General features: G+C 47.4%; 1 protein-coding gene across 1 annotated transcript in view; it reads left to right on the top strand.

The window, feature by feature from the left end:
• The first annotated feature begins 667 nt into the window (after nt 1-667).
• Nucleotides 668-21202, top strand: part of Epas1 (endothelial PAS domain protein 1) — an 82486-nt gene continuing 61951 nt past the window's right edge. The window contains exon 1 of the mRNA XM_038318020.1: nt 668-1265. Within this exon, the coding sequence (XP_038173948.1) occupies nt 1240-1265 (26 nt within the window). The 5' untranslated portion in view covers nt 668-1239. The remainder of the gene's footprint in view (nt 1266-21202) is intronic.

Below are 21202 nucleotides of genomic sequence, written 5' to 3'. Positions count from 1 at the left end.
CCCACCCCCCACCCCCGTCTTTCAAGACTCAGAAGTCAAGTTCAGCCGCGCTTCGCCAAAAAGAGCACACTGCCAAGACAGGCAAACAGTACTGCGGTCGGAGTCCTGGGAATTATTCCCACCGACCGGAGGAAACCACGCAGCTGGGGCAGGGACTCATAGTAGTACCCGGGAGCGGCGCCGCACGTCCCGGGTCCCCGCTATGCGCTGGACCCCGGACCCCGCGCTCTGCCCTGGCTCTCAGGGAAAAGTGCAGATTGAGAGGACGCTCGCGCGAAGGCACACTCTGGGCTCAATTAGCTGACCCCCGCCACTATTCAACTCCGCGCTAACTGAGCCTTTCCGCTCGGAGTCCCACTTAGCTACTCGCCGCCAAACAGACACAAAAACAAGTCGCTGACCTGCGGAAAGAGGAGGCAGGGCTGGCTGGACGAGCGCCGGAGGAGCGCAGCCCGGGAGAAAGGGGCGGGCCGGGGTCAAGGCAGAGGCAGTAGCCGTGCCTCCCCATTGGCCAGGACGCGGTGGGCAGGCAGCCCGCGGGCGGGGGCGGGGCTTGTGTGGCGCCCCGCCCAGGATCCTCCCCCAGTCCCACCCCCCGGCCCACTGTGGTACTCCCGCGCCCCTCGCTCCCTCCCGCGGGCGGGCCGTCCGAGTTTTTAAAGTGGGCTGGCAGCTGAGGAAGCCGGACATTCGAGAGCGGCCGGTGCACAGCTTCGGAGTCCCCAGCGTTCCGCTCCAGGTCTCCTGAGGCGGCCGTACAATCCTCGGCAGTGTCCTGAGACTGTATGGTCATCTCAGCGGCCGCACTCGCCTGGCCCCGGATTCCTTCTAACTCGCTCTCTTCGAACCACTATTTTTTGTTTGTTGGTTGGTTGGTTTTGTTTTGTGAAATCCCAGAAAATTGACTCCTGTTCGCGGATAAACGGAACTTCAGGTCTCTTGTCGCTGCTCTCTCTTTTGGCGTCTTACAACCTCCTCCCACTCCTTTCCCCGGCCCCGCCTCCTCCTGCAGGTTCCTCCCCGTCACCCCTCTCCTCCCTCCACCTCCTCCTCCGCACCTAGCCAGCCGTCCGCAAACTTCCACCTGATTGTGCGGGACACTCGGACCTGCGAGCACTAAAGACCTTTCACACCTGCTGGGGCGACAGAGCCGCCGAGGGCCACAGCAAAGGCAGCGGCTGCAGCCCCTACGGGCCTAAGGAACCCAGGTGCTCCGGGTCTCGGAGGAACAGGGCGACGATGACAGCTGACAAGGAGAAGAAAAGGTAAGCGGGCGTCGGAGCCGGCGACCAACTCGGTCCCGGACAGGGGCGGAACTGCGCGAGGCGGGCGCGACCCGCGGCACTTTTGCAAGAGGGGTGCGAGAGGTCTGGGAGGCAGGAGGACCGCTCTTCGGGCGCGCGGGGGGTGGGGGGAGGTGAGAGAGCAAGCAGGTGCGGGCTTTAGGGACGCGGAGCTGCGACTTCGCAAATTTGAGTCGCGAACCCAATAGTTCAAGACCTTGAGACACGGAGAGATGTCCCTGGAGGTCAGGGGTGCTTCCTCGGCGCCTTCCAAAGTCTGTAGTCCCCAGAACACCAAGTTTCCCCCAGCCAGTGAAATGATACCCTGGTCTTTCTCAGCATTTATCTGTTGGAGCAGCAGACACGCTTTTTCTTTTCAAACTAAGACGTTCCAGGTCTTCGAGAGCGCTCCTATGCGGGCTGTATGCCCCAAACTAGCAAGGGACAGAGTGCAAAGCGCAACTCGGGGGCGCGCCCTGGCCCGAGGAGCCGGAACACGGCCAAGTATCCTGCTCCAGAAGGCACTCAAGTTTTAGGATAACACCCCCCCTTTCGCTCTCCCTACATCTAGACTGCACCAGAGAGTGGGTAGTGACCTGGATTGCCCTGCGGGGGCAGATGTTTTAGTGTGCAGAGAGGACCGCGACACCGGGCCTGTCCGAGTGTCTGAAGAAGACAGAGAAGGGCAGCCACGAAGGCTTGCCCTTGCGAACCCTTCCGCACTGGGTGAGAGGCAACTCCGGCCAATTCGCGCTGCCCTGAGTCTCCTTCAATCCGCCCCGGATCTGGCGACACCGGGCTCTCTCAGAGTCTGGGTGGGAGCGCACTATGCAGCCACGCAGACCTGAGTACACGCTTGCCTCCTGCAAAAGTTTGTGGCTGATCACCTGGCCCTTTGCTCCCGTTTCGACCGGTGCGAGCCTTGTGCCAGAGCGTCCAGCTCTGTGCTCCGAGACTTGTCTAGGGTGACCGGAATCGAACGCATGACGGCAGAGTGGCGAGACGACAGCCAGGCTGGTAAAGGACTGCGCTGAGGACTCAGACCCAGAGCAGATTGGCTTTTGTTTGGACTTCCACTTAGGGACCCAAGCCAGGAACAGTGTATCCTCTGGTCGAAAGTGACGGCTCCCACCTTAGGGCACCGATAAGGATTTGATAAACGCGAGCGAATCGCACCCGTCCTGGCGGGGCGCCCGCGCCCTGCGCTGGCGGATCTCTGGGTGACAGAAGTGGGGGGGGGGAGGTGCAGAGTCCGGTTCTATATTTCCCATTGTCACCCACCATACAGCTCTGGGGTGCTGTGTCCTTTGAGGGTAGAGAAGTAAGGGAAAGGATTCAAGCTGTAAAGCCAATCAGAATGCAATCATAAACTATCAAAACCTCGAAGTTAGACAGCCCAGAGCCACCAGGGGAACTTACTGAACATTTTATTACTCAGGTGCCTATGGGTGATTGTCGAATTTGCAGAGAAGAGACCTGGTGGTGATCAGTGCGAAGTGTCATCTTGCTCTTAGCTCTACCAATCACTGGGAGAAACGGGGTTTACTGGGCAAAGCTATTTCCATATCCGCTTTCACAGCCTCCTTTACAGAGAGTTGTTGACAAGTATGGGAGTCTCAGTAGGAGCAAAGTTGCATAATGACACATAATCAATGAGAGCGGCCACTTTAAGAACCAGTGAACTGTGGCCTGTGAACCCCCTAGGAGGTCGCTGTAGGTAGTGCAGTGCCCTAGTGATAGCTCAGCAGGGGTGTGTGTGGGAGGTGTGTAGGAAAGGCAGGGCAAGTCTGTGAAAGTCCCTCAAGGCCCAGTTCCTGTTAGGATAACAGTTTGGAGACTCCGATCGTTTTGGCTGGCTTCTTGGAGCACTGAGATTAAAAATTGTGAAGTAGGGCCTTGGAAGCTGGTATCCCTTAAGTGGCTGCCCCAAGCTTCCCAGAGCGCCTGCCTCATGAAAACGTGAGCTGCAGGGTTTTCTGAACTGGCAATTCCATCCACTGGTGGTTCTGAAAGATTTGTATTTTTACTGGTTTAAAAGCTGTTTCTTCTCCAGAACATAATTGAACATTTGCATGTTTTTCATTCTAGAAACAGCCCCTCAAGAAGGCAAAAGGATTGTTTTATTTCCAGACCTCCCTGTGTGGGTGGATATGTTTATCCATAATAATTAATAGTCAGGTTCTTAATTGTTGGCTGACTAACAGGTTTGGGGGAACCATGATCAGCTCTTGAGTTTAGATGAAGCAGAGGCGCATCAGTCCTCCAAGGTTCCTGACTCTAGGAAGGGGGCTAAGTGTGGATGTTCTCAAGTGGAGGTTTGCAGAGCAGAACAATTAAGATAAATGGAAGTGAGGTCCTCAGATGTCCAGGAATCCAAGCCCAGGCCTAAGCCAGACTCTGGTCCAGGGACTTTTCAGGAGTGCTCTTTTGCTAGGGGCAAGGGTGCACAAGGAATTGGAGACACTTGGACCTTCACGTTTTCCAACTGTGGTTCACTTCTCTGGCCTGCCAGAAAATGAAACCAAAGTCCATCATTTGTCCAAATCAAGGAAACATAATGCTGGATGGGTTTCTCAGGCTGAAACTTATTTTCTAATAAGAATTCCTTCAACACCTGTCAGCATTTTTCACTGAATTACCGGAACTAGAGAATGTTCGAGAACTGGTGTATAACACTGTCAGTCTGGGCACTTAAACTGGGCTTCATACAGCTTTCACGGAAATTTAGAAAGTGTCATGACAGCAGGCTTTTTGTTTGTTTGGTTGGTTGGTTGGTGTTGCTTTATTATGGGTCTTTAAGATTATTTTACAAACAAGCATGGAAGCCATAAAAATATTTTCTCTTTCTGGGTAAGGCCCAGGAATGGTAAAACATCTCCCTCCTCACAAGGAAAATTGGTGCTGATAAGAAGCAGAATGTCAGTGCACTGCAGCCCTTTAATATGTGGCCAGCAGAGCCCCCAGCCCTGATGCGCTTCTAGCCACTGAGGATTTCCAAGGAGCTAGGCCAGCTCACCACCACCACCACCACCAGACCCCTGGACCTTCAAAACAGGGGATTTACTTACCTAGATAATTGGAAGAGCCTTCCAGTTGTGGCAGAAAAATTGCCTTCCAGTCAGTTGGTGCTGTTTTCTGTATCTACTAACTCTGGGAAATGTAAATCCAACGCTTGATAGTTTTCCTTTATTTCAGGTAGAATCAAAACAAAATGAAACAAACAAACAAAAAAAAACTATTACTCTGGTGGACTTCACTGAACAAAACCATGGCAAGGCCCTCCTTAGTTCCTGCATGTAGCAAGTTGCTTTGTGAAGTGGAGAACATTCCACAGCTACCAGACTGTTGTATGGCCCCACTAGGCATTTCCACAGGGTGAAAGCCGTGAGATGAAAACAGCCGACTGTATTTGCCCTGTAAATCAGCTTCTATGGCACTGCTTTTGTGCGTGCATGTGTGCATGCGTGCATGGTGATTTCCAGTATTCTAGGAACCTATGGTGTAAAGTGTTTAGAGATGGAAGTAATTCTTAATGCCCCCAGACGTGGACCTAATACCTTTGAAAGTACTTGTGATTCTTTTAAAGTTTAGGCTTTTCCTCTTTGAGGAAATCATTCCTATTCAGCACTTATCACTTATTTGCTTTTTTATTTTTTAAGATCTCACCCAGTTCTGTCATATATATATATATATATATATATATATATATATATATATATATATATATATTAGCTCCCTTTCCATTTTACCCCGAGGGAGCTTTCTTCGTTTTAAGTCCTGACCAAACTAAGGAAACTTTTGCAGTGCACAAACTACTGAACTTTTGCCCTGTTGCTGAGTCAGCACCATTTCCTCCCAGGACCTTCGTATTCTTTACCTGTAGTTCCCACTGCAGCCCCATGCTGTCGACCCTTGAGATGATATTCATGCATGATATTAATCAGCAAGGCACAATGGACAGAGCAAACACTCCCAGTCTGAAAAAAAATGCTGAAAACTAAGGAATGGGGAATAGGTTCCATACTGTCAGTTGCTTGGTCTGTACTGGGAAGCAGAGAGAACCACACAAGAAGTCTTAGGTGTCATCACGCGTAATGACTTTTCTCTTGTAGGATTCAAATATTTGAAACTAAAGAAAAGAAACTCTTGAGTGACATTTCACTTGATAACAGCACACACATCATCATCTAGACGCATTGGTGTTAAGTGGGGGGAATCTGGCTCACAGTGTCCCTGAAAGATACATAAAAAGATACAGATATAGATAGATAGATAGATACTGGACACCAGCATACACTGGATCCCGGAGACAGCCCAGCAGTGGTAGAAGTTAGCACTTGGGGGTAGAATAAGTAAACACACGGAGGCCAAATTTAACAGATACACACGCTTGCTTTGGGTGAAGACGATGGAGGGAGGACTTGGAGGCCTCCACAGAGACAGCTGGAGGTTTCTGCTTCCACTGAGGCCAGCTGTAGAGCTGACTATGAAAAGTCCATAAAGGCTGAAAAGGGACTGGGCTCCTCCCCTGAGCTCTTTGAAACTGGCCTCCTGTAGTATTCACTGTCTAAAATTCTACTAAGTGCATGTTTGCTTCTTTTCACTTTTTTATGTTCTTTTAAAATTAATGTCGATCTCCCTTGAGGACTGAACCCAGAACTTTGTACATGCTGGGCAAGCATCCTCTGTCCCCATCCCTTGCTCAGCTCCTAGCAGCCTTTCAGAGGTGCTGTCATCTGGAGGAGGCAAGACCTCTTGTTTAGCAGCCTAGAGCTGCCCTGAGTTTTAGAATCTTTCCGTGGAGGCTGCAGGCTGCCTGGGCCTACATTTCAATGCTAGTGTTTTTCTTGTCTTGGGGAGGGCATAAAAAGAAATTGACACTCACATTTTCCATTATTCTCCGCCATTTGGAGATTCTTTTGTATTCCCGAAATGGATGAGTTCTAGGAGAAGTGAACCTGCTATGAGAGGGAGGACAAGACAAAGAGCTGCTCTCACTCAGTCTCCGGTGCCAGTCAGCCCTGTCCTCAGAACTTTACATGGATTAACTTTCTTAATCCCTGTACCAGCCCAGCCAGATAAGCCCTGTCATTATCCCTGCTTCGCTGATGGGAACTCAAGTACAGCGAGGTTGCTGCCCCGCGTCCCAGGCAGTATAGCAGAGAGCTGAGCCTCCACTTGGGCAAAGTATCTCCAGAGTCCACAGTCTTACCAACTGTTCCGTGCCTCCTGGCCTTCCCTAAGAGGCCCATAAAGCACTTAATACCATGTGTGAATGTGGTAAGCACTCTATAAATGATAACTTCTTTTGTTGTTGTGTTTATAATTATTATAATGACTTTCTCTCCTGTGACTCATCCCTTGTATCAAACCCCACACACAGGCAGGAACTAAAGAGCCAAAGGGTATTCCTGGAACTCCCGGAATCTCTTCTTATTTTTTTTATAGATCTTTTTCCCCTCACCTTGAACAGGAGACAGTTCTCTACTGCCCCTAGAAGTTCAAAGCTTTCCACCCTTTGCTGGTGGCAAGACTTCAATAACTGCTCAGTCTTCGGACTCCATTGTGCAGGGACCTGTTAGGTGCTCTTCCTCTGTGGCTTCTGAAGAATCATCTACAAATCAAGATGCACAGGACTTCCTCTGACTCTTTGATCTTTTGAAATTGCCAGCACAGGAAGGAAAGAATGAATGGGTGGGATAAAAATGGTTATGATTGTTGTGATCATATTTTGTATTTTTATAGAGCCCTATCTGATGAGCAGCACCAATCCCTGTACTAAGAACCTTGAGGTCTTTTGGAGTTTCCTTGCCACAAACCATGATTACCCTGAAACATATCATAGCAGAGGGAGAAGCCACCATAGCAACAGTTGTGTCACAGCGTGTGTGTGTGTGTGTGTGTGTGTGTGTGTGTGTGTGCGCGCGCGCAGTGGTTGTGGTGGGGCACCTGTGGATATATACAGCTAGCAAGACTTGCGTTTTCAAGTAGAGGTTGCAGTCTGGTGTCAGTTGTCTGGTCTTGTTACAAGGCACAGAAACTGATCTGAAAGTGTGCAACTGAGAAAAATGTCGAAGTCCTTTGAGATCCCCCCCAAACCAAAGTGATAAGTGTGACAATGACCCAAGTGTTAGGAACATTTTTTTTCTAATTGCTCAAGCAATTCTGGTTTGCTTATGACCTCCAATACATCCTTAAGGCTCCTTTAATATAGTGTCGCCTACCAGAAAGCACAAAATTCTTTAAGGTTATGAGTAATCTGTATGCCAGGTCCTAGGAAGTAGGTGCTTTCTCGAACAGAATGAGGTTTCAGAAAAAATGGCTTGCTGGTAAGTAAAACAACCACAATTAAGATGTGTGTGTATGTGTGTACGCGCACACATGCATGGACACTAGAGAACTAACTCAACACTAAGAGCACTTACTGATCTTTCAGAAGACCTGGGCTTGGCTCCCAGTACCATGCTCATAACTGCCTCTAAATTCAGCTCCTAGGGGATCTGACACCCTGCCTTCACAGGAACTGCAGTCACCCACACATGCCCCCCTTTAGTTAAAAAATATATATATATATATGTGTGTGTGTGTGTGTGTGTGTGTGTGTGTGTGTATCTCCACCTATAGTTTTCTTAATTCCACAGAGTCGTGGAAATGGACCTTTGGAACTTTCCTATATTCCCCTAGTGATGACTCACTGAATGCTTCACCCACTGTCACTCTTCTAGTGACAACTTCCAATTGAAAAAAAATTAAATGTCATAGGTAAGTGCTAGGAATCAGAAGATTCATGGCTTCCACCTGGTTAGACTATGTGATCAACCATGTAGATACAAACATGGATATCCTATGCTGCCCTGTTGACCATGAGAGTCATGAGTAGTGGTTCTCAACCTGTGGATCTCGACACCTCTGGGGATCAAATGGCCTTTTCACAGGGGTCACCTAAGACCATCAGAAGACAAATTTGCATTATGATTCTTAACAGTAGCACAATTACAGTTATGAAGTAGCAGCGAAGTAATTTTCTGGTTGGGGTCACCACAACGTGAGGAGTTGTAGTAGAGGGTTGCAGCATCAGGAAGGTGAGCACCACTGGGTTAGAGGCTGAGTCCCGCTGCCGTACTGGCTATTCCCAAATGCCAGGGTGCAGCCACTGTCGCTCTTACATCTAAGTCAGGATTTTCGTGGCCTCCTTTGGTCTCTTGTTGGTTTGAAGTGCATAATTAGTTGGCCTCTAACTGTGGGAAGTCGGTAGTTTGCTAAGAATAAGAGGATAAATAGGGCCCATCTAAGAAAATTCATAAGTCCTTTAAAATATGTCAACTATAGTATATGATTTGGGGCTGATAATAATTTAAACCACGATGCTGCGTGTCTATATGTAGCGTTTTCTCTGTCTTCTGAAGGTACTGCGAATGAATACACATTCACTCATGGTTAGAAACTCTGACCGTCATCAACTGTGTGAGATTTGTCCTGACTGCCTCTTGTAGGAGATGGGGAAAGATGCTGAAAGAACCAAACTGTGTCATCTGAAGCCAAACCTAGAGGTGCATCTAGGTGTGGTAGGGCTGGGCCCCAGGACACCACCTCAGGCTCCTGGTTTGGTTTGGTTTTTGGGGGGGGGCATAGTCAGGGAAGCAACTCAAACTGCAGCACTAGCTCCTCTCATTACTAATGAGTAATTACAGCAAATATTTACTGGCCTCCTTCCTACCTTTACGACTTCCTGTTGCTGAAGCACTTTGGAGTGTTGAGAAAGATTGTTCTGGAAAATACGTCATACACGGTTGCAGGAAAAGAGTGCCTTTAAGCGTACACACACACACACACACACACACACACACATGCAGTCACTTGGCTTTGCTTATAAATTCTGTGTGGGAATAACAGAAAATTATACATTCAAAGGGCTGAGAAGCTTACCTTTTCAGAACAGTTTTAAAAATAATTCTCAACTCTTAGGTGTATGGGAGAAGCAGACATGATGTTTGTAGAGCAGCCTAGAAATAAGACTGTGTGTGTTTATAAAGTAAAACATTGGATAGCCATTTCATAAATACTTTTATGATCATACAACCTCTACAATATTTTTTTTAAAATGAAACCATGACCTTATAGTGCTTTCTGAATGAAAACAGTAGTGCTTGATATAGTGAATCAAGATATATAAAATATGCCATGTGGGCAGTTCCCCAAGGTCCAGAACTTGTAATATTGCTTATTTCCTATATATTTAGTTGTTTTGTTTTTCAAATCAGCCCAGTGCAATAGCTTTTTCAGTAAGTTTCTGTGAGCCACTGTACCCTTGTGTTTCTCTCTGGTGTGTCCAAGAGTTCTCAGATGCTATTTTAGAATGACAGCCTTCACTCCAGGCCTGGCTGAGGTCGATGGAGCTAATTTTGGTGCCTAGGGTAAAGGGAGAGAGAGAGAGAGCATGTGCAGAGCCAAAAGGCTTTCTTGTCCCAGGCTTAGAGCAGTGTGGTGTTACCAGACACACCACATTTCACCTTTAAAGCCTTTATTTGTGTGCTTGCACAACAAATGTTTACCTAGGTATTCAGATAAGGAAAATATGAAGGTCACATTTCACTGGTGACAAGGGAGTGTCTATAATTGTAACCATATCACCGTGTAGCAGAAGTCTCTTCTATTCTATACCCAGGACTTAAGGGAATTAATGGTGGGTGGGGCACAGAAGTCAAGGCCCGTCTCGGCTTCTCTTTCTGGCTTTATTACTGACACTATGCTGTTTCGGCTCAGCCAATGTGCCCAGCTTCTCTTTCTGGCTTTATTACTGACACTGTGCTGTTTCGGCTCAGCCAGTGTGCCGCACCCATTTGGTGAAGCCAGAGGGAATTCTATTGCCCTCTGTGGGAATCTGTGGCCCCACTTTAGTCGTCTGGCAGTAGATGGAAATGGATTACCCATACATTTGCTTAGGAAAAGCCCTGGCACTGGCATGGTTTTCCTAGGCTAATAAAGACATTTACATGGTACCAATACTTCCCTTTTGTCCTGGGAGCACAGCCAGTTTCCCTTGTGGCAAGGGGGTTCTATGCAGACTTGAGTGTTTCTCTGAAGATATCCAAGGATTAGCTAGATGCCCAGAGCCTAAATGAAGAGGTAGCAGCTTGACCCAAAGTCCTTTCCAGGGGGAGTCTATGTGATGGCTGACTTTGACTCATTCCTACCTGTTTCTTTACATTATTAGCCCATGCCTCTCTACCTAAATGGCTCTCACTTTTCCTCCCATAGCCTAAGCGCTCTTCCTTTAATAGAATCCCATAGTCATTTCCACTCTGTCACCTCCCCCTCCATTTGTTATTAGCTTCTGCTTATGTTTGCCAAAGAGACAGTTATATTTCTTTGTTATCTAATGACATTTTATTTGTTCTTGCCTTTCCAAGAAGATTGCACGTTGCCCAAGAGCAGGAATGTCTGATTTTCGATGTGGCCTATAAAACCTTGATCCTTTCTGTTTCTCTCTGAAATCATGTTCCATTAAAAAAAGAAAAAAGTTACCGACTTGCTTTGTTGATGCCCTCTGGGTTAGTTATAAAGCCCATTTCTTGGGCTCAGCTCTCTCCATCCACACAACCTCCCTTCATGGGTTTCTGCTTAGTAAGAACAAAAAAGAAAATAACGGGGGAGGTCAAGGACCAGATGAACATTACTTGCTATGAAATGCAGGATCAGGCAGGTTAGTATGTCAATGCCTCACATTCAAGATATACGATATTCTCAGGCAAACGCCAGCTAAATGGCAGAATCCCCTGGCTTAACTCAGAAGTTAACCAATTGCCTGGTGGGAAGTTGTGCAGCTAGACACCAGCTCTCAGAGATCTTCTTCCCTGGAAAGTCTTCTCTGGTCAGCAGCACACTGCAGCCCGTATCAAGCGGTCTTCAGTCTGAATTTTTTAATTGCATAATTATTTTTAAAACTGCTTTCTTATCTCCATTTTAGGTGATCTGTAGTTGTTTCTAGAAGGAATTCAGGGATATGGGCACCGTAGTGCAGAGAGATGGAGAACACAGGCTCAGATCAGTTTAACCCATCTGTATTTGATAATCATCACGCAAGTGATGAGGTTTGTGGTAACGGTGGCCTTGTACTGAGCATGTGTGTTTACAAGGCTATCTACTAATCTGGGGACTGTGTGGCACAGAAAGATCACAATGAGGCATTTTACCTGCTCTGGCCTCGTCAAATGACTCGTGTGTGGTGGTTGACATTGATGGGTATCCTAGCTGCATCTTTAGGATGCTGCCATCTTGTAATGGAGAACAAAAACAGAAGATGGTAGGAACTGAGAGCTCTTGTTATGCAGAGTTAAAAAGGACATGATGATTTGAGAGAAGAGCATTATTTAAGACTTCAGTCTTGAATATTAGAATCTGGTTTGCACAGGCAGCAACTATAGGCTGCTCCAATGGGGACGGACTAGGAATGAGCAGATGGCAAGGCAGAAGTGTACAGGCCAGGGCTGGCAAGTGCCTCCTCCAGCGCTGAATCAGTAGCTCTTATAATAGAAGAGATGGGGCCTGGGCCTGAGCCTGTCCTAGGAAATTTGGGGACGGGTCTTCTCAAGTCCGGTGATGAAATCTTTAGCGTACCTCTTTGGGGACAAAAGAAGCTGTTCAGGGCACTTTCGTTATCCTTCTCCCATGAGCCAAGCTGGAGTGTGAACACCTAGGACTGACCGAAGGAAGCCTTGGTGGCCCTCCGTAACAGCGACCTCAAGCACAGCGCCCACAGCTCTTACGAAACTGGCTCTCATTTAGGTACACGTTTCTGTTTTGCTTGCACAACTACTTGGGAGTAATAGGTGCTAGAGTTCAGAATGGGAACCAGAAAGGGAATGAGCTGCTATTACCCTAAAACAGCGATGCCCCGCATCCTCATAGTCTTGCTCTGATGGCAAAGCCTTTGTCCCCTGAGGGATTTGGTGAGGTCATGCATTCTATCCCTTCTTGCCATTTCTCATTCGAGAAAGATAAGGCACCCACCACGTGAGGGAGTTCCACAGCCAAGACCGCGTCAGACCATTCCTTGTCAGTCTCTACTGGTAGCTCTTCATCAGACATCCTGCCCAGATGCTCTGGCCAAGTGGCTCTGTGACCTTCTCCTTTTCTGCTATGTAGCCACACCACTCCCTAAAACCCAGCTCTGATGTTCAGGGTCTGACGGTGCCAGAAGAGTGGGGAGAAAAAAGGAATCATCTTTCGGAGTCACCTGGGTGGACAGTCGGAGCCCTTTCCTCTCCGCCAGCAGGTGTGACCTTCTCCCTGGAGGAATTTAGAAGCACTTAAGGTCACAGCTGAACATTTGTGGGCCACGAGTCAGTCAAAGATCCCAAATCCCTGGACAAGATCCTACTCCAGGGACAGCAGAGGCCAGCAACTCTGATCCTAGTTATGCTCGCTTACCCTGCCTATGGCTCTTCAAGGGAGGCTATAGCTCCTGAATGCTTTGTGCTTAAAATTTAACCTCCTGATGAAAATTGTACATCTCATTCTTTTCTGTCCCCTTTCCTGTGGTTGGTAAGTGGTTGCAGAATGGAGAAGTCGCTGCTCAGTCCTGGCAGGTTGGTTAGGCCAGTGGTTTGCTTTGATCTGTTTGCTGTGTGAGCATCATGCCTGAGCCCAGAGATGAGTCTTCTGGATCAGGAAGCTTTAATCACCTTGCCAGAACCAGAAAGGGACAGAAGGCAGCGGAGCCTTGCAGCACAACGCAAACCAGTCCTTATCCACTGGCCAACTGAGACCTTGGGCGTTCCTCTGGAAGCCTCGGGGAAACTCTAAGAAACCCTAAGACCACAGGGGACCATGTTCTAGATCTTGCCACACTATGCGAGTCTAGCATCTACATTCCTATCGCTCCTTACAGGTGTCAGAAAAGAAAAGGGAAGTCGCCTTAACCAGGTTCACCTGTGACTAGACATCTGCCAACCTGAGAGTCATTCCGTGTCTATGCACCTGTGTTCATTTCCTAAATATAAGGTTTTCTTAATGTTGAAAAAAAAAGGATGTGTATGCACATGTGCTTTTATGCATGCAAAGGTATCTGCAGAGACCAGAAGAGGGAGTTGGATTCCCTGGAGCTGGAATTCCAAGTGGTTGCAAGCCACCAGGCGTGGGTGCTTGGAACTGGGCCTGGATCCTCTGCTAGAGGCTGCATCCTCTTAACTGATGAGTAGTTTCACTAGCTTCCATGTTCCTTTCTTTTCCAAAGTAAAAGGTCCTTTAAAAAAAAAAATCCACCTTTGCTTCTCTGAAACTCATAGCAGGCTCTGTCTGGTCTTGGTCAGTGAGATGCTAGGGTCTAGGTATATCTCAAGCTAGTGTGGTCCCCATGTTCTCTAGCTAGGTCAAGGCTCTGGGGAGAGTCAGAGGACTAGAACCAGGCAGCTGTCTGAGTGGCTGAGCCAGCTCTTAAGCACATTAGAAACTGTTTTTCATCTAAATCAACAGGTGCCTGTGGCTCTAGCCACCTGTACGTAGTTCCTTGTATGGGGACAAACATCACTACAAGGGTGGTGACTTCACCTTAATTCTCCTTGAGTTAGGTCTCTAGGGCCCTTGTTTATTTTGGGGAGTGACAAGCTTTCACCCACTTGAATTCCTTGGCCTCCAAATAGCGTCAGAATGACCACAAGCATTTTGTGTTTCTTTGCTCTTGTTTTGCCAAGCAGATTCTAAAAGCTCTTGGTGCCCCCTTCTCTTGTTTTGTGTCCTTGGCAAAGCCTGCCTCCCCATGAAGCTCAAAGACACTTACAGCAGTCATTAGGAGCCGGAAAGACTGTCCTATATTTCTCTCTGGTTTGTGTGACCCAGGATGGAGATTCCACCCTCTGTGTGTTTCCCATGAGTGCTAGATGTATGCGCGGCTCTCTCCGAATATCATTATGGGATTAAAACCAGGTAATGTTTTAATAAGACCACGTATTTTAAAAGTCTACTTAAAAGCTCTCTTTGTCAGCATTATCTCAATGGAAAGAACTTTGAAAAGTATAAAGTACAAACCTTCAAGGCATTGTAATTAAAAGGCCCTGCAATATAATCATTAGGCATATTATTACCTCTTACAGGGAACCGACTACAGTTGGAAGCCTTGGGAGAGTCTAAAGGAGACTCTGGTCTCCAGGCCCCTAAGTGGCTTTCTCCTCTGTCTGGGCTTTTTGGGCCTGTGGGCTCTTGCCAATCATGACATTGAGTTCAGTGATATTTTTGTCCATACCCTGAGAGTGAGGAAATCTGATTAGCACCAAGGGACTAAAGAAAGTCCTAGTAAGTATCAGATCATACGCCCACCATGCTTGCTTTGTTTCCCCTCAGCTGCAGAGGAGGAGAGGTCACAGGTCAGTGTTCATGTCAAGAATGAGATCCCTTGACGTAGCATACCAAATCTGTAGACTCCAGGACTGCTGGGGCCGCAGCTGCACGGGTTCTTCTTGTCGCTCTATGTCATAGAAAATGAAGCACAGCGTAGAAACAGTTGAGTATGGACAGCTGAAAGCAACCTTGGTCTCCTGAGCTGCCGGAAGTGAGAAGGAGGCTGTGGATGCAGAGGCCTGCTGGGCTACACACTGGCCATGGGATTTGGCAGGTCACTCGGCTCTGGCCTCAGACCTGTCACCATCAGTAACATGTCTGAACCACATACCTCCGTGCTTGCTATTCCTTCAGCCACGCCCGGGAGACTGACCAGCTGACCTCAGGTCTCTTCAGGGGAGTCTTTCATGACTCCTTCACCTGACCTCTAGCCCTGTCCCATTTCTCTGCAAGACACTGCCCACATGCTGTCGTTTACGTATTTGTTTATGGCCGTCATGATCCCCCTGCTGGGGTGAAACTGAGGAGGAGCAGGCTCCACACAGGCCTTGTTACCCTCTAGTGCTTGGCAGTTAGAACAGAGCCTGTGCATATTGGTGTTTCTTAAATATTCATTCTGTGACGTAACTGCGCTGTTATTGCTGGGGTGTTGGCCTCAGCATTACTGCTACTTATAATTGTCTAGTGTTTAATGTTTTCCTAAAGCTGATTTTGTTTTTATTTTCTGATGTAGGATCTTGCTGTGTAGCCCATGCTGGTTTCCCGTGTGCTAGGATTACATGGATACCAACATACTTGACCCTTTCCAAAGCTCTTGATGGAAACTTAAGGAATTGTCTTTTTTAGCATATAGATGATGTAATTCATACAAAAGAGGGTAATGACCATGGCATGGATTGGCTGCGCCTGTATTAATAGATTCCTAGCCCCAGACTATTCGCAGAGACCCGTGCTGCCTCTCTTGGCACCTTAGTTTTCTGTTGTGGCGATGTTATTGTTTGTCATATTTGGCAATGTTTACACCGGACAAGTAGGGACCATTGTGTGCCGGTAGCGTCTGGGAATGCACAACCAAGTCTCAGGGGAATAGCCACTGCCGTTCTTACCACAATTAGAAACTGTCAGGCCAGGAGCAGCAGTGGGGTCGGTGCTGCCCCTGCACAGCGGGTTCTGTGTCTCCATGGGGTGGGGGTCCTAGCACTACAACCCCATGAATGCCCACCCTGACCCTTCCACTTACATTGAAGTATGGACTTTCTGCAGGGGAAGATGTTTTATGTTTAGTGAGTTTTCTGAGAAGAGGTGGGTATTGGCCAGCTAGATGACCATCCCTGGCCTCAGTTTCCCTTCCTTCAAAATGAACCAGTAGGTGGGAACCAGAGCAGAAAACCTCATAGATCTTTGAGGTTCCAGCTCTGCTCTGAAGAGGGTTTCTAGTGATCTGTTTCCAGGGAAGTTGCGGGTCATTGGCAGGAGCTGAAGAAGTCTCTCCATCTCTTAGAGCTCTTCCTCTCCAAAAATATATTCCATTCGATCAGGAGTTCCTGCTGGCCTGACTCAGCTCATCTCTGTGAGTGCAGCAGGACTAACATCCTACTCCCAAAATTAAAAACAAAACAAACAAACAAACAAAACTGAGTGTGGCATGATATGTGACGTGATAGAGGGTCCCCAAGAGGAGACAACTGAATGTCCAGGAGGAGCCGTGTCTCCATCTCCTGGTGATCCAGGCTTCTGGGACGAGAGAGAGCACCTAGATTGGAACATGGATGCTCCAACGCCGTCAATCTACAGTGGTGGCACACGGCCTCTGCTCCTCCGTTTTCATATCCCTACTGTATATAAATTACTGCAGAGGAAGGGCCACCGCTACTGTGACTCCTATATGTGAATATATATGTTGTGCTCAGGCCTAGTGCTGACACGAATTGATTGGCACAAGCAGCCTGAAAATACTGTGTCCTTCAGCCTGAAACATTGAGGCAGAAGTGAGCTAGAAAGTCTGTAAGGCCTTGAGAGAAAGGCTTAAATTATTGAATGAAGTCATGCTGCCCTGGGGGAGGGGCCAATCATGCTGTAGGACAGAGGTGAGTCACAGTGCAAGAGTGTTGGGGAGTCACCTTGAACTTGGGCCAAAAAAGTAGAAATATTGGGACTCGCGTTTATCTGCCTCCTATCAGGTACATCAAGTTCTGGACGGCCACCCACTGGCCAGAGACATGATGTGGCCGGCTCTGCTCTGCCGCCCGCCCGCCCGCCCGCCTGCCCTGGGAAGGCTTTCTGCTGGCTTCAGCCCCGCTGAGCAAAGTCCGCTTGTTCGCTGGAGTTCACACAGAATCCTTGCCAGGCCTGCCCAGAATCCTGTCTCCTCTGACTTCCTGTGTTCTTGCATAATATTTCCTTGCCTCTTGAATGGCTGGCCCCAGTGCGGGGGCAGTTCCCCGGCCTTGCTGGATGGCAAGTAGGATGTGGAGGGAGGATGGGTGGCATTTACATCTGACCCATGGGTGCCCTGGGTCCTCATGGTTGAGGGCCACGGAGGCAGAGCCCCTCGAATTGCTTGATGTAAGATTTTAGCAAGAAGGGGTTTAGGGGACACTGCGGACATATACACACACTCGCTTGCACAGGGCAGTACCCCCTCTTATATTCATAAGTCATCACTCCCGTAAAATTGTTAAAGTGGCTAAATTGTTTTCTTCTGGTCATAAAAAATATGAATTATTCCCATAAAGTCACCATATAAGAAAATCACCAAAATTCTATCACTTCACGATAACAAGCTCTATTAGCATGGGGAATCTAACTTCCTCTATGTCAGAATCCCTGATAGGGGCTATGGGACGTCGGTATTATCAGCTGCATTCAGTTCTTCTCGGAGGCAAGGCTTCATGAAACTCCTGTCCAGTGCATTCGAGGCTCAGCAAGCAGCGGTAACCAGCGCACCAATTGTTCTCAAGCCTGGAAAGCAATGTCCTTCTGGAAGTTCTGACCAGTATGCTGGTATCCCAGAAATAACCGCAAAATAAAAGGTTGTGTGACCGTGCAGGCCTTTCTGTAGGCTTAGAATGAGTCACATGGTTACATGGGAGGAGGCCGTGCCAGCGACAGCTCTAAGGGCTGGGCTAGGTCTCCCTTTGGGAAGAGAAAACGATCTCTCAGGAGGACCGCGTGAGCCTTAAGTAAGGAACCCACTAGCAGGTAGAGCAAGTTTTGTTTCGGTGGCTTTCCCATCCCAAGATTTCAAAGAAGTTCCATTTAATTTTACTTGGCGGCCACCCTCTTGAAAATGTGTAACACAATCCATATCTTTAAAGAAGTGACCTTTCCTTGCCTGGTGTTGTTATTATATGAGAACTTGGAATCATTCGTAGTGTCGTTCAGATTTGCTTCTAATGTGATTATTGAAAACAAAAACATGCTATAGATTCAGGGTTTCTACCTTGCCTCTGAAAGCGGTACTTTCTTGATTGCGGTGATGAGCGTTTGTACCCCACATGCTGAAAGGGTAGCAAACCCATCGTATGCATCAACACAACGAACGCTCCTGTGCTGGATTTCGGTGTCTGTCTATAGCATTTGTCTGTTTCAACTGCCCCTTAACGTGGATTAACTGTCTCCAAATTGATTCCGCTAGGGCCTTACGAATTGCTAGGAATGTGTTTTACCAGGAAACTACATCCTTGGCCATATATATGTATCCAAAAGTTGCAGTTTGAGACTGGGCTTAATTACTTTGCCATTTGGAATTGTTTGTAAGGTTTGCTTTTGAGTCAAGACATGCAGTTTCCTAGACTCCCTGGCTTCAACCTTTTACCTAAATCAAAAAGCAGGAGAACACGTCCCAGCTTAAGCACGTTTACGTTAAACTTCTCAGGCATCCTTTAAAACAGAAACTTGCTACAAAATTGGGCACCAGTCGACTGCAAGGATTTACATCATTTTGTTGATAGTTGCCTGCAAATGATCTATTGTAACAATTTGCATAATTACAGTCTCTCTTTCAACTTATTCACCCTGCACACCCTATTCTAGATTTACTGGCCAGACTGTTATTACATCAAATTCCTTGATGCTGTATTCCTGAGGAATGATGGAACTAAGTGTTAGAGAGAAGAATTAATGATCTTTTCTGCTTTTCAAAATCTTCGTTATGGACTAATTTAGCGAGTGATTTTTTTGAGACTGCTCTCTTTACTCGGTCAGTACCTGATTTTGCTGGGTTCCTGGCCACTCATGCACATTTGGGAAACAGGAAGGGACAAGAAGCCTGAATCGGCAGTCAGAATTATGAAACAGGACTTTGTTAAAATTGATAGGTCTGTACAATGAACGTGCGGCAGCTGTTGGCATGGCAACTCCTACGTGGCAAAGTGCACGGAGCTCGCAGATGACTTTAGCAGTACTCCGTGTTAATTTGATAAATGGCTTTTTTAATAGTAGTTTGTGGGCTAATGGAAAGGTTGAAGCAAAGCCTCATTAATGGAAGGGAGGATGGGGACTTTGAAGCTACTGGGTGACGCTGGAGAGCCACAGCCAAGTCTCCATTTCCAGCTAAGTGTCTCTTTTTACAGGAGAGGACCTTGAAGTGTGGCAAAGTGAAGTACAGTAAGAAGCTGCCTTAAAAGTAGGCCTCGGTCCTAAGTTTTAGTTTTAGGCATGGAGTTCGGGGTCCTTCTTATTCAGTACGTTTACTTTGTGTGGGGTTTATCCTGGGGCACTGTACGAGCTTTGCATTGTTTTTATTTCCCTTAGTGGTGACAGAGCAGGTGTTATGGTGGCTGACATGTCTGGCATAGTTTAGCTATGGTTTTTGGTTGTTTGTTTGGGTTCTGAGAGGAGGTATTGTTTACTCTTGTTTCTTGTTTGTTTGTTGACCCAGGGTCTCAAGTAACTCAGGCTAGCCTCAAACACCTCATACAGCTGAGTATGACCTTGAACTTCTGATCCTTCCGCCTCTAAGTCCAGAGTTCTGGGATGGTAGCTTATGTGGTGCAGGGGACTGAATCCAGAGTTTCCTGCGTGCTAGGTACTCTAGCAGTTAGCTTCGTCCTTTCCTGGTTCCAGCGTTTTCAGTCGTACAGTTCGGTGGTATTAACCACACACACTTTGCTGTGCACCCGTCACCACTGTCCATCTTGAGGACTCTCCTCGTCCCACTGAAACTCTGCGTCTGTGACACAGTAGTTCTCCACTCCTGCCCAGACCTGGAAACCACCGTTCTACTTTCTCTGTGGATACGGCAATTCAAAGTTCCCTCATATAAATGAAAACATAAAGTATTCTTTTGTGTCTGATTTTTTGTAACTTAGCATCTTTTCATTTCATCCATGTTATAGCGATGATCAAAACTTCATTTATTTTTAAAATTGAAGAATCTATTGTACGTACACACCACATGATATTTATCTTCTGATCACCAATGGACATTTTGATTGTCTCCTTCTTCGGCAGTTAGGAGCATTGCTTTATGCGTGTGGGTTTATAAACATCTCCTTGAGTCCCTGTTTTTGATTTTTTTTTTAGGGTATAGTACCTAGAAGTGAAACTGCTGGGACATACAGCAACTTAATATTTAGTCTTTGAGGCACTGCCATACTGTTCCATAGCAGCTATACAGTCTTGCATTCTGAGCAGTGCTCAAGGGTACCAGCTTCTTTGTATCCTTGCCAGCAAGGAATAACCAGTTTTCCTAATGATTACCGATTTAATCGTCATTATAGACATGTTGCCCTGGCACCTCGTACATATGTGGCATGGGTGCGACTGGATGTCACTGACCCATTGTTTATACCTATGAGGCAGATGAAGCTTTTCATGGTAAAGTTGGGGGCGTGAAAGGTATCAGGAGGGAAGGAGAGACCATGTGGTCAGCATCTCTGGGGGAGGGAAATGTATTAGGAGGGAAGGACAGACCATGTGGCCAGCATCTCTGGTCCAGGCACCTCAGAGGACCTACAGGGGAGCAGATGAATCTTTAAATAGAGGCCTTTGAGACTTACATGGCCGAAACTCTCAGAATGAGTTTTAACTATAGCAAGCATACTGTAGGGCTGGCTTTATCCTGGTTAGCACTGCAGGTAGGTGTTAGCATCCCTCTTCCAGAGAACAAGCGTTGTTGTCCTCTGCTCTAGGAGCCTGGGCCCATTTTCTTTCCTCTTCTTGGGGAAACAAATCATACAGACGTCTTGCCAAGTGCTTGCTTAGGGCTTTGGGCCATTCTGCTGTCTAGTTTTTCTACTTGAAGCAGTATGTAAATCGCTCCTCTTCCCAATGTTAAATTGGCAGCCTAGATTCAGAACTTACAGGACACCTCCTAGCCATTTGTAGTGGATGGAAAGCTAACCTTGTCCTTACAGGGAAGTAGTACAGGTCATAAAGCTGACTATCTCCTCCTTACAACAGGCTTCGGAACTGGAGCACACGTTCAAGCCGTACAGGGGTCATCTAAACTCAAGAGTGCAGGCTGGGGACATGGCTTAGTGGTTAAGAACACTTCTAAAAGAATGACGACCTGAGTTTGAGTCACCAGCACCCATGCGAAAGCATGGCCCTGCATGTCTGTGACCCCCAGGCACTGGAAG

This window comes from Arvicola amphibius, chromosome 2, assembly GCF_903992535.2.
Source record: "Arvicola amphibius chromosome 2, mArvAmp1.2, whole genome shotgun sequence".
Lineage (NCBI taxonomy): Eukaryota > Metazoa > Chordata > Mammalia > Rodentia > Cricetidae > Arvicola > Arvicola amphibius.
Note: the sequence above shows the minus strand (reverse complement) of the source record. Positions and strands in the feature narration are given on the sequence as shown.